This window comes from Egretta garzetta, unplaced genomic scaffold (genome assembly GCF_000687185.1).
Source record: "Egretta garzetta isolate BGI_Z169 unplaced genomic scaffold, ASM68718v1 scaffold188, whole genome shotgun sequence".
Taxonomy (NCBI): Eukaryota; Metazoa; Chordata; class Aves; order Pelecaniformes; family Ardeidae; genus Egretta; species Egretta garzetta.
The window spans coordinates 4,426,686-4,439,410 of NW_009260622.1; the positions used below are offsets into that span (position 1 = coordinate 4,426,686).

Sequence of the window (12,725 nt, forward strand, 5' to 3'; positions counted from 1 at the left end):
GGGGGGCTGCAGGGCTGCTCCTCTCACATCCCCTCACTCCTCTCTCTGGCTGCAGCTGTGCAGGTTTTTTCCCCCTTCTTAAATGTGTTCTCCCAGAGGTGCTGCCACCATCGCTGATGGGCTTGGCCATGGCCAGCAGTGGGTCCCTCTTGGAGCTGGCTGGCATGGGCTCTATCGGACACGGGGGAAGCTTCTGCAGCTTCTCACAGAAACCACCCCTGTAGCCCCCCTGCTACCCAAACCTTGCCATGCAAATCCCATATATCATCTAAAGAAAAAAAAAAAAATCAGGACAATTAGTGTGTGCGCTCTGCAGATTTACAAGCTGTTGAATGGTTTTCTCTATTGCACAAGATTAAAAGGGGACAGCTTGTTTTGATGTGTAGTTTGAAATTGAGCCCTGAACTTAGTTTCTGATTTTTAACTTGATTCAAAATCACTGTCAGATTTTCAAGTTCAGACGAACTGAAATGTCCCTTTCCCTTTTCTGCATGGCAAGCTGATGGCCAAGAGCCAAGCGTGTCTGTTTTTACTGATTCACCGATTGACCTGAAAGCAGGAGGCAAACTCAAGGTTTCACCCTCGAAAAGCAGAAGGGGGCCAAGGAGTTTCTGCAGCTCCAAGGCACCCTCAAAGGTGCACCCAGTGCCCGGTCCGGAGAGATGTCTCGCCCCGGGGGCTGGAAGAGCCTGCTGTGCCCATGGATGTGGAGGGAGAGCCAGCAAGAGTGGAGCTTCTCTACCTCACCCCAGGAGCCTGGGTGATAAGTAGGATGCTAGGGAATAAAAATGGAGAGGGGGAGGAAAAACCCCAAACTCATAATGAACATAAAAACTATCCATGTAAAAGTTCTGGATTTGAAAATCTACCCAGGCAAGGACAGCTCAATGCAGAAAAGTGGCAGCCTTGAGACAACTATGTGGAGCAGACATAGAAAAGGACATTTGTTCCGCACAGCTTCTAGGTTAAGGTTTTTCTAAAACACCTCCAAGTCCTGCTGCCTTGCACTGGGAACTGGGCTTAAGGAGCAGCTTTGCGCAAGGACCACGTGGAGGGAAGCAAGCACTGGGTTGGTCTAACTCCGAGGCTCTGGCTTGCTCCGAAATTATGGGTATAAGTTGTGCTTGGGGTTGTGTCCTACTAAAGCAAAGCCCCCTGTGGCTGTGTCCACTGAACCCAAAAGCCCAGCCCTCCAGCTATTGATAGGAGCTTAAATGGCTGGTGTATATATGTCTGGGGACCAGCACCAGATTTGTTTTGCTCATCACTGGGGTGCCAAAGAGCAGCGTGTTTCCAAGCAGGCTGATGTGGGGGAGGACTGCTTGGCACAGAAGGGCTTTTTTTAAGGAAGCCCACGTTGAAATATGGCTAGGAAAAAGAATGTATATTGTGCTGTGTTGAGTGTTTACAGGAAATATATAGTGAAAATACGGAGGGGCTTTCCTCAAACAACTGCCAATATTGTTAGGAGTGGAACACTTGGGAGGAGGAAAGAATGAGGCACTTAAATTTTTCTATTACCAGTGTTGGCTCCAAAGAGATTTTTTGACTTGCTATTTTGCTTTTTTCTTCTTGCTCCTATTTCAGTATTTCTTTCCCACGGCTGGGAAGGAGCTCATTGAAGAGGGAGAGATTATCTGGAACTAGAGATAAAGTGACCAAACCAAAATGTTTTTAATTCTCTGGGGAAGAATTTAGCTTTAAACGTTGAGCTTTCCGTTAAGCTAGAAAAATAACTTACGTTGATGCACCTTCACCACCAAACTTACCTTTGCATCGAGCACCAATGAAACTTCCTTTGCTGCAGGTGGGTAAACCAGCATCTTCGCTTGAAGGAGGTAACTGGGGCACAGATTAAGTTACTTACTTTACACACAAGAAAACTGTGGGAAAGCCAAGAATAGCTCCCCAAACTCCCAATTTCTGATGAGATTTCTCCCTCAGAAGACTTCTGTACCTGCTGTTCCTCACCAGCATTCAGGGCAGACTGTAGGAGTTGTGTGCCCTAAGGGGTCTTGGCTGAAATACCTTTTTTTTTTCTTTTTCTTTTTTTTTAAAGTGATGTTTCCTGCCCCTTTCCCCTTCATTCCTTCAGGAGGAACCTTTCATTCAGTAGCACTGAGCATCTGCCGCTTAAAATGCTGCAGAAGCCCCGAGTGAGGACAAGAGCTGTTTGCTTCTAAGGCACCAGTGAGATTAAATCATGCAGCAACAATTTTCATAATTTTCATTCCTCCATGTGGTTAACCTGCGGGTGCTGTGGGGCTTGCAGCATGGTGGAGGGAGAATCACATGGTGCGTGCAAGAAGAATTTGCTACCAGAAGCAATAGCTGTTAGCGTAGTGCTGAGGGGCGAGTAGGGTTTCACCAGGACCTCACTCCTGGAGCACAGGACTAGAAACAATAATCCTGAGGTGGTGGTGCAGCTCTTGCAGTGACTTTGCTGCCTGAAGTCAGGCGAGTGACCTTGTTCTGTATTCATCTGTTCATCGGTGGATGTTCATGACCTCTGGAGAAGGGTTTGTGGCATATTATTTTGAACGTACTGGCTTAGGCATGTGCCAAGCTGTTGTTCAACGCGCTGCCTTGGGCTGCGTTCAGGGTGCCCGTGTTGCCAGCGGTGGGTTTCTGATTTCAGCCTTGCTGTCAGCCCTGACATCCCAGAGGAGATGGTGGTCCATGCCCACCTGCGTTGCAGTTGTTGCACAGAGATGCTTCAACCTGTCTGGTAGGGTGTGATATTAGAGAAATAAAAATTTCTGTTTCAGAAAAGAAAGGAAACCCTTCAGGAGGCTGGAAACGTGGTGTTTTGAATTGCTTACCACTGCAGCCTTTCACTGCGGGCGTTCTCCCCTCCTCCCCTGGGCTTTGTAGGTAACGTGACTGTCCTGTAGCATGGCAGGTGAAAACCAGCATTTTGGGGCTGTGATTCCTCAGAGGGGCAGGCGTGGCTCTTGCGATTTGAACTCCCCTTCCCAGTTTGCCGCATGGTCGCTGTTGGTATCTGACCCTCTGTCTGTTTTCATTTGGAAGATGCGATGGCTGAGTCCCCTGTTATAGGCATGTAAGGCTATAACGGTTTGGGTGGCTGGGTGGTAGGGCTCGATGCGGTGTCCTTATTGGTGATGCTCTAATGAAATGTTTTTTCAAAAGGCAGGAGGTGAGAGGAGCAGTTATAATGAGGAAGGAAACCCTGATTCTAGGCTGTAGTCATCTTGGCATGAAAGACCTCCTTGTCTTTATGCACCCTGTACTAATTAAAAAAAAAAAAAAACAACCAAACAAACCCCAAACAACTCTACAAACCCCAAGAGCAATTGATCCTTGATCCCGAACAGGGCTCGCTGTTCCCATCAGCAGGCCAGAAGAGGGGTTTGGCTTCCCATCTTCCCAGGGGTATTGCAGGTTGCTGCAGGGAGTGGCTTGCGTGACGGCGGTGGGGTTGGGAGCGCCTGGGCAGAGCTGGCGCGGTTATGTGCTCGGCAGTGACATGGTTTAGGAAATGACTTGGAGCGTGTTCCTCTGGAGAGGGCGGGAGGGGGATGCTGCTGCCCTTCTCACCCCTGGTCTGGGCTGCAGGCAGTGAGGGGATGGACCTCGGCTCCTTGTGCCCCATGCCACATCCACGCTTTGGGCAGTGCCCCATGTCCCCTGCCTTGTTGTCCCTTGGGGACAGCTGAACTCCTGTGCCTGCCTTTCCCTGCTGCTCCTGCCTGTCTCTCAATGTCACCTCCTTCTCGGTGGCTTTCTAGCTGTCTCTAGAGGGTGTTATGGCTGCTGGGCTGCCAGTGAACTCTTCTCATCAGGCAGCAAGTGATGAAGAGCTGCTCTGCTGCTTCCTCCAGGCCTTGGGGAGATCCTGGCCAACAGAAACAGCCATACAGAACATGCATCTCCAGCTGCTTTGTATCACCAAGCAGCGACAGTCCTGAAGGCGATGCCTGAAAGAGAAGCCTGTGAATTCTTCACTGGTGCTTGTTGCCAGAGATGGGTTCAGCAAAAGGGCTGTGATGGGCTGGTCATCTAGCATTTTGTGGGGTAGAAATAGCACAGACTGGCCATAGGAACCAGGAGGGGTAAATCTGGCAATTCCTTACCTTGCGATGATGCAGGATTTGATTTGTAATGAAATAAATAAATCGGGCAGCCTCCTCTTTTGCAGGCTGCTTGTGCACTCAGGTCCCTGCTATAGGCTTTGTGCTTGGTTTCCGATTCTAGCTGAGAGATTAGCTTGGGGTGGGGAGGAAAGGGCTCTTTCTGTCACTCTTCGTGCCACTGGCTTGATTTTATGCTGCAAACGCAGACGCTCCACCTAATCGGCTGGGCCAGATACTGCAGGTGCCTCCCCATGAGCAATCCAGTGAATGAGACTTCAGAAGTGGCTGCTGGCATACTTGGGTCTTGAATTTTACCTTTGCTTGAAAGATACACAACTTAGAAGAATTCTCTAGTTGCTGAACTGTTTAATTTCAAGGTGTCCCCTTCAAGGGTTGCTCTTCCATGGTTTGTGTTGATTTTGTCTTAAGTGGAATAAAACTGAAGTCAATTGATGACACTTAAGTGAAGGACTCTTGTAAGTGTTTGTGTTCTGCTTCAGTGTCATGCTGTGCTTTAAGCAGCGCCTTGGGAGATGACAGAGGATTTGCAGGTCTTAGCTCCAGCTTCGTCGTCTCATGGGGAGATGAGGAGGCTCTCCAGCATCACTCAGCAACGTGGCTGTTGTAATGGATCCAGCTCCAACCTCAGCAATATTATGGCAAAGTGCCTGCAAGTCGAATGCTTTGTAGGAGGGTCAAGGGGAGCAGGTCTGAGTGTGTGCTGGAACAGGAAAATAAGTGCACTCTGTTTTCGCCTTTGGGGGATGCAAGTGCCAACCTCTAAATGTGAAATGAGAAGTAGTGTGTGTATAGGAGATGAAGGACCCTTCCAGGCAGGGTTGATGGTACGGGGTAGGCATCTTGTTGCAACCACTGACTTGGTAAACTCTCACTTCAGAGACTCGCCGACTCTTCTTGTATTGCAGGTGAGTAACCAGTGCCTTGAAAGTCCTTTTGAGCTTAGTGAGACGAATCTTGTACTAAGGCGAGACAAAATGTACAGGAAACACAAACTTTTTTAAAAAAACTATTGTGTTGGCCACACTTGTGTGCCCTTTGTAGGGATTGATCTTTGACGCGGATGGTCTTTCTCTGCCGCAGCGCAGAGGATGGCAGTGGCGCGACTGCAATATAGTAGCAAGCGTCTCTTCTTCCTTTTGGCCCCCGAAATAGTCGCCTGTTGTCCCTGTGGGGCTGGGGGCCGCGTGTGTCTGGCAGGATGCTCTCGGCACGGTGGCAGGCAGATCTGCTGAGCTCATGGGATTTCAGCTCAGTTGAACACAAGAAAAGGCACTTTCCCCCCCCCACCCCCCTTTAAATAAAACAGAAACCAAAATGTGATGCCTTGCAAACCACAGACACCCACACAGCTGGCTTATGTGTCGCTTTGCAGGTAAACAAATGCTGGGGCCTGAAGCTGTGCTATAGTTAGACTGACCAGTTTGTGCAATGAGAAGTCAATGTGACATTTTTTTGTTACGGGGAAGAAACTTTATCATCGGAAAACAGGCAGCTGGGGTGATGGAGCCAAAGTCTTTCTGAGGCTCTGGGGTCCACGGAGGGTGCTAGGGGACTTTTACCTAAGTCTGGGAGACGTTAAGCTGTGTCCCCTTCAGGGTGACCTCTCTGTTCTTTAAAGGTTCATTTGCTGGTTGGTCTGAGGAGACACTGGTGTCTGGTACTTCCAGAAGATGTCTCCTGGTGTTTGTGGATTTCCCCTCTCCATTTCATTCTCCTCTGTAGGCCACTTGAATCCCCCTTTTGTTCTGTTGTGAGGGCAGGGGAGCTGCTGAAGGACGAGGTGCATGCAGGAAAGCTGAAACACGGGCAAGCAGAGCAAGCCACGCTTCTCTCCTTGTAAATCGATGTCCTGTTGCTCTTTCCAAGGTGCAGTGCTATTACCACCAAGAAAGCTTCCTTTTTTGGGGGAGGGGGTAAATGGGGAAACGCTGAAATAAGGTTTCTTTGCTTTAATAAACCTACAGAATTAGGTCCCTGCTTCTACTTCAGGTGTGTTTTGGAAAATATTTGTTCATCTTTCAACAAACAATGGCAGAAGTGGCCTGGAAAAGGAGCAGGGTGGGAGTGCCGTGTGTGGTATGCCGAGAGGCATTTCCTGCCCTTATCTCCCCTCCTTCGAGGTATTGTAACCGGGGCTTCAGATCTGCAGCCTTCATTACTGGAGCAGAGATCGCCAAGAAAGATACCTTCCCAGGAACGCCTGCTGTGCAAGCCGAGTTCACGAGAGGTGGTGAAGAGCTTTCCAGCCAAGTGCCTGTGCTTGGACAATGCATCTGCCCCAAAATGAAAGCTTTTTGCAAAGTGGGCTGCATTGAAGCCACTTTTGCCGGTGGGGTTTCTGGGGGCCGTGGTGAGTCCCAGCTTGTGGGGGCTGCGGGAAGGGGTCAGGGAGAGCTGTGCGGGGCTCTCGTGCCATGGAGGAGCCGTGGCATGCTTCCCTCGCTTTCCAGTGGCACCCTGAAGTCATGAGTTGATATGTTCCATCTCTCAGGCGAGTGTTTGAATTTCTAGGTAGTATCTCTCATGAAAAAATTTGCAAGGATTTGGATTTCTCCCTATGTGGAACTAAAGCATTTTTTTGAAATCTTAAGTTCTTACGGGATGGAACAGGGTCTATCCTGAAACCCTCAAAACCTTTTGTTTGGGTCTATCCTGAAACCCCTAAAATAAGGTTTGCAGGTGCTGAAAAACCTGCCCTTGACCTTCTGTTGGCTGTGTACTGGATAAAGCCACTGCCTGGGACCTGCCCGTGTGCTGGGGCTGAGTTTGTTTTCAGTTCTCAAACCAATTATCTCATGGAGGAAATGGCATGCCTTGCTGTCAGCCTGCCAAGATATTTATAGGTAAGGTCAAACACCTGTGGAAGGTCTGTAGCAATGTTTGGAAGGAGCGGATGTCTCAACCTTGCAAAATTCACTGGGTTGTGGTGGATGTGCTACACGGCACGGACATTGCCCTGCAGCTCCTCAGAGTAACACCTCCCCGGTTGGGCTGCTTCGCCCTCTGAAGGGGGATGAACAGTGGCTTTTGCTGGCTTGGGTGGATGCGGTAAGGTTTGGCATCCTCACCACGTCTCTCACCTGGGTCTAGCCACCTCTCTGCTGCTGCTGTTTTTCCCACAGATGCTTTGCATCCATTACATACGAGACTGTTGCTTCCTCTCTTTTGGAGCAGGAGAGCTGAGCAAGGAATGGCTTCAGCTGTCCTCTTGGGGATTTCTCAGGTGCTTGTGAATACTTAAGCACTCTACAGGCTCCCTTCCCCATCAACTCTTCTTTTTTTTTTCTTTTTTTTTTTTTTTTACCCTCCTCCAAGCTAGCTGAACCATAAGAGCTCTCGTCTCATACATGTTTATTTGCAGCTTCCCTTGATTTGGCACGCTTGCCTTGCCATTCGATGTGCTTTGCAAGGGTCTATTTGGAAAGGACTTGTTCAGTTTGCTCGTGACATTGGCTTTATTTCAAATGCACCTTCCCTGTTGGACCACTCCTTAAATCTGGGACATGTTTCCTCCTTCTGTGCAGCAGATGATTTGGCGGCTGCCCATGAGTCCCCCGGTTGATCACTCTGGGTAGTGATGCTCAGACGCCTCTGGTGTCGTTGGTCATGCCGAGAGTCTGGGGCTGTGATTTCACAGCTCTCGTTGCTGTGCTTGTGGAGCCTGTACAGCAAAACCAGAGTGAGCTAGTGTGTGGTGAAGAAAGAATCTGAAAGAGAGAAATGAACACAAAATTCCATGTTTTTAAGTAGCTGAGGTGGTTTAAATGTTACTAATACGTCCCTGGGAGCCACATCTTATCTGTCTGCCCTAGGTTAGGGTGGGGTGAGGAAGGGGCGATGGATGAAGTAGAATAATACGTCCCTGGGAGCCACATCTTATCTGGTGGGGTGAGGAAGGGGCGATGGATGAAGTAGAAGAGTGCAGATAATGCTCCTGGTGGGTAGAGCTCCTCTGGGCAAACCTGCCTGGCCCTGGGGTGCTGTTCAGGTAGCCCCATGCATCTCCAGCCTCTGGCTTTTTCTGGGTTATTTGTGCTGGGATGGCCTCGTATGGTGTCTTGTGGCTGCCCTGGGATCTGCCACTGCAGTCTTGGTCCCTTCTGCCCTGTGCTTTGCTCAGACCAAAATGCTTCAGGGATGTGGCTGCTGGTATGCAACAGTGCCTGGGGGATGCCTGTACGAGGGTGATGGTTACGCTGGAAGGGGCCAGCTGCGGGGAAGGGTGCATCTCAGTACTTGGGTCTCTGAGTTGTCTGAGGGATTATATCAAATACTGTGGAAGATCTTTGTTCCTTAAGACTTTCTCCTGCTCATAAGAGAGGGCTACCTTGAACTATAGATGCGAATGAATTGCACACTAAAACTACTGCTTAATCGAGAGGGATTTTGCTTGGGTGTTTGGGGTGGGTGGGAGGTGGAATCATTAAAGGCCAGTGAGAACAACGAAGCAATTGAAGCGCAATTAAGTGAGCTGCCTTTTGAGATGGTAGGTGTTGCCTGTTGCATTTTCCAGCGAGCTGGTCTTAGTTGCTTGTCTGCATGGGATGATGAGAGTTGATCCCTCACACTGTCCTCCTCTTTTCAGGTTTCCACCATATTCTCATCGGACACTGCAATGGGCCCTTCCCAGCTCAGCCTCAAGATGCTGGTATAGCAGCAGGCGGCTGCGATCCAGAGGAGCTGCAGTGGGACATCATTTCCCACTGGGACATCCCTCACCCCCTCTCTCTCGGCAGAAGCAATGGATGCCCACGTGGACCTCCTGACAGAGCTGCAGCTGCTGGATAAGGTGCCCACACTGGAGAGGCTGCGGGCAGCCCAGAAGCGGAGGGCTCAGCAGCTGAAGAAATGGGCACAGTATGAGAAGGAGATGCAGCACAAGAAGCGCAAGCATGAAAAGAAGAGAAATGCTGTTAACCGAAAGAAAGTGTCTTTTGAAGCCAGCGTTGCTCTGCTGGAGGCTTCTCTGAGGAACGACTTGGAGGAAGGTATGGCATTTGTATCTGACAATTTCTTTGGCTACATGCGAAGTCCATGTAGTGCTGTGGTATGCAGAGGCATCTGTGTTGACTGGACTATCCTTGATGTGGTGTTGGTCTCTAGAGTGTTGCCATCTCTGATATAGCTATGGAGTCCTCAAAGCACTGGGTGATGCCAGTGTTACCTAGGTTGACATCAGGAGTGGGCGCACGAATGCCAGGATGTGGCAGGAGTTATGACTGAGATTTGGGGAAAGGGGGGCAGCTTTGCTTTTCACACTTTGTACTTACAGAAGGTGTGAAACACTTCTCTGCCTTCTGGGTGTGCCTCTTTTAGTGGGTTTATAGAAGTCTGTCACAGGGATTTACATGTCAGTGTAAATCTCTTCAACTTCCCTGCTTGGGGGGATGGATTGAGAGCTACATGGATGTATGAATTTTTTCCCTATTAAAAATACTGAAAAGCATGGCTTTGCTTAATGTTTCCTATAGAAGAGAATTGCAAATTGTTCGGAAATTGGTTTAATTGCACCATTTCAAAGTGAATCAAAGTGCTTTGCTTTTGCTTCAAAATCTGGAGGGAGGGAAAAAAAATGTCTACAAGTCAATCGCCATTAGCCTCAGCACAGCACAGGGGCAAACCTGGAAGCTCTGGGGAGCCAGGGCTTACTTCTCTGCAGAGAAGGAAAAACATTTGTCAGAGGAGACCTGGAGCAGGCTTCGGAGTTGCTGCTCTGCCAGGTAGTGAGATGGGTGTGATCCTCCCGATCCCCTGGCACAGCAGAGCCGAGGGAGATGCTTAGGAAACCTGGCCAGCTGAGCTGCATCTCTGCGAGTGATTGTTGCTCTACTTCCCAGCATCTTCTGCAAGAAGCAGTATATATTTGCCTGGGTGTGGGTGGCAGGCAAGGACCTCATCTTGTCTTGTGAGGAGTCTCTCCAAAGTCATGTCCCTGTTTCTGAGAATCACAGAACCACAGAATCGCAAGGGTTAGAAGGGACCTCGGGAGATCATCCAGTCCAACCCCCCCTGCTAAAGCAGGGTCACCGAGAGCATGTTACACAGGGCTTCATCCAGGCGGGCATTGAATATCTCCAGAGAAGGAGACTCCACAACTCCCCTGGGCAGCCTGTTCCAGTGCTCCGTCACCCTCAGAGTAAAGAAGTTTTTCCTCGTGTTCAACTGGAACCTCTTATGTCTCAGTTTGTACGCATTTTCCCTTGTCCTGTCGCTGGACACCACTGCAAAGAGTCTGGCTCTGTCCTCGTGACTTCTACCCTTGAGATATTTGTATGTATTGATGAGATCCCCTCTCAGTCTTCTCTTCTTCAGGCGGAACAAGCCCAACTCTCTCAGCCTTTCCTCGTAGGAGAAGGCCGTTTGTGCACCGTAACTTGTCCTCATATGCGTGTTCTGCACCTGTCTGGAAGTGGAGCACTTTGGTGGTGGGCAGTGATGCTCGCCTGCGTGTGTGTTACAAGTGTTTGCCAAGCCCTGCTCTGTGTCTCTGGTTTTGCATGCGTTCGTAGCCTTTCTCTGGGAGAGCGGACCTGTGATAATGCCCTGAAAACTGCAGGCTTTTGTTTGTTTCTTCCTTGCTTTAAAGGTGTAACAGTTGCTTCCAGGTCTTTGCTGCAGTGAACCTGTGTTTTTCACTCTCAGCTGTTGTAGTCTTGTAGGAGAGCCCCAACAGCGAAGCCCACGAGAGCCATACTGTGAAATTGTGTCTTACTGGCATTGCCCGAGATGACAGATTTATGACTTGTATCGCCTCTGCCTGTTCTGGCAGATACTTGGCAGGGTATGGCTTTGGGTTTTGTACCCAGCTGCCCACCTGTAAGTGACAGGTCACAGCGTTGGGATGGATAACGAGCGTTTCGTCATCCTTCTCTCAGTGTGGTGACGGTGCCTCTGCTCAGTTGGCTGGAGGGTGCGATGGGGCCAACAGGCATGCGAGGGGCCCAGCCTTGTAGTTTGGCTTTCTGCACTTTCTGTCTTTGGACCTGGGCAGCTTGGAAGGAGGAAAGCTCCTTCACTCTCTGCCTTACAAATACTTTCTCATTTTGTGGCAGAGGTGTTTGCAGACACGGCACTGGTGGAGGGCAGCGGTGCGCCCTGAGGGCAATGAGCGGGCAGGGCTGGCGAGTGTTCAGGCCGCGGCATTAACGTACTGGCGTTGGAGGTCCTGTGGATGACAGTCTTGCACCATGTGTGGACATGGGTATTTGCTGTTGGGGGCTCAGGAGTTGAGCTTTCATCTCAAGGAGTCACATGGAGAGGACAAGGGGGAATGGACACAAGTTGCTCTTGGGGAGATTCTGACTGGAGACGAGAGGGAAATTTTTCACATTGAGAGCAGTCGTCCATTGCAACGATCTCCCCAGGGAAGTGGTTGACTCTGCCACATTGGACACTCTTAAGGCTCGGCTGGACACAGTGCTGGGCCATCTTGTCTAGACTGTGCTCTTACCTAGAAAGGTCGGACCAGATGATCCTTGAGGTCCCTTCCAACCTGGGATTCTATGATTCTATGATCTCACATCTTCACTCTTTTCCTCCTGTAAGGGAAAATCCATTGCTTCAGGTCTCTTTTGGCACTATAATCGAGTTGACCTCTTTCTGTAGGCGAGCCCAGGTAGTGATGGGCTTTAACCATCGGTCGCTCTTTCTGATGCGGTGCTGGTTACACCAGACGTGATAAAGGCACTTCCCTGCTTGGTGGAAAATCAACCTCTCCACTTGCCGGAGAGGGCAGGGGCAGCATCCCTGGGGCCGCAGGTGCTTCCCCTGCGTAGCTGGATTTTTCACATGCCTCAAATTTTTAGATTTGATTTGTTTGGTGGTAAATTAAATTAAGTCCTAAAAATAGTGTCTGAGGCAGGGTTCTGTCCCTGCTCTGCACCCTCTGTGCTGTGGGACCAGTATGAAGGGAGGAGGGGACAGAGTCAAACCCAGATGCCAAACTGGTAAAATTCCTTATTAAGTGTCCTAGGCCAAAGCAAGGGAATTCGTGGGCTTTGGAGGTGCCAGGTGATTATTTTGGTGTATGAATCATCTTTTGTTTCCATGTGGGAGGTGGAGGGGGAGGTGGAGGGGGAGGTGAAATGTAAGTGATTAAGATGTTGAGAAGTTAGCGTGAGGAAGGCTGGAGAGGTGGGGGTGCAGCTGGCACGCGTCACCTCTGAGCGGCCTCCGAGCAGGTGTGCTGTTTCCATTCTCTGTTACTTTTCTGTACTTTTTATATTTGTTTTTTAACATTCTCATACCTGAAGCTGGAAAGAGGATGGCAGTGGGTGCTGTGCAATGAAATCTAGGAAAAGAAAGCGGAGCTGGAGAGCAAATTGGCTCTTTGTTTGGAAGGTGCCTTGTGCTGTGGTGTAACCTCGTAATGGAGGTAGACACAGAATCCCAGAATGGCAGGGGTTGGAATGGACCTCAGGAGATCATCCAGTCCAACCCCCCTGCTCAAGCAGGCTCACCCAGAGCAGGGGGCACAGGACATCGTCCAGGCGGGCTTTGAATATCTCCAGAGAAGGAGACTCCACAACCCACCTGGGCAGCCTGTTCCAGTGCTCTGTCACCCTCAAAGTAAAGAAGTTCTTTCTCATATTCAACTGAAACCTCTTC

The 12,725-nt window shown here is 49.8% G+C and overlaps 1 protein-coding gene across 4 annotated transcripts in view; it reads left to right on the forward strand.

The window, feature by feature from the left end:
* Window positions 1-12,725, forward strand: part of PPP1R16B (protein phosphatase 1 regulatory subunit 16B) — an 81,710-nt gene that overhangs the window by 30,942 nt on the left and 38,043 nt on the right. For all 4 annotated transcript variants that reach the window (XM_035900904.1, XM_035900903.1, XM_035900905.1 and 1 more), the window contains one exon: window positions 8,704-9,106. In XM_035900904.1, coding sequence (XP_035756797.1) covers window positions 8,860-9,106 — 247 coding nt within the window. In that variant the 5' untranslated portion in view covers window positions 8,704-8,859. The remainder of the gene's footprint in view (window positions 1-8,703; window positions 9,107-12,725) is intronic.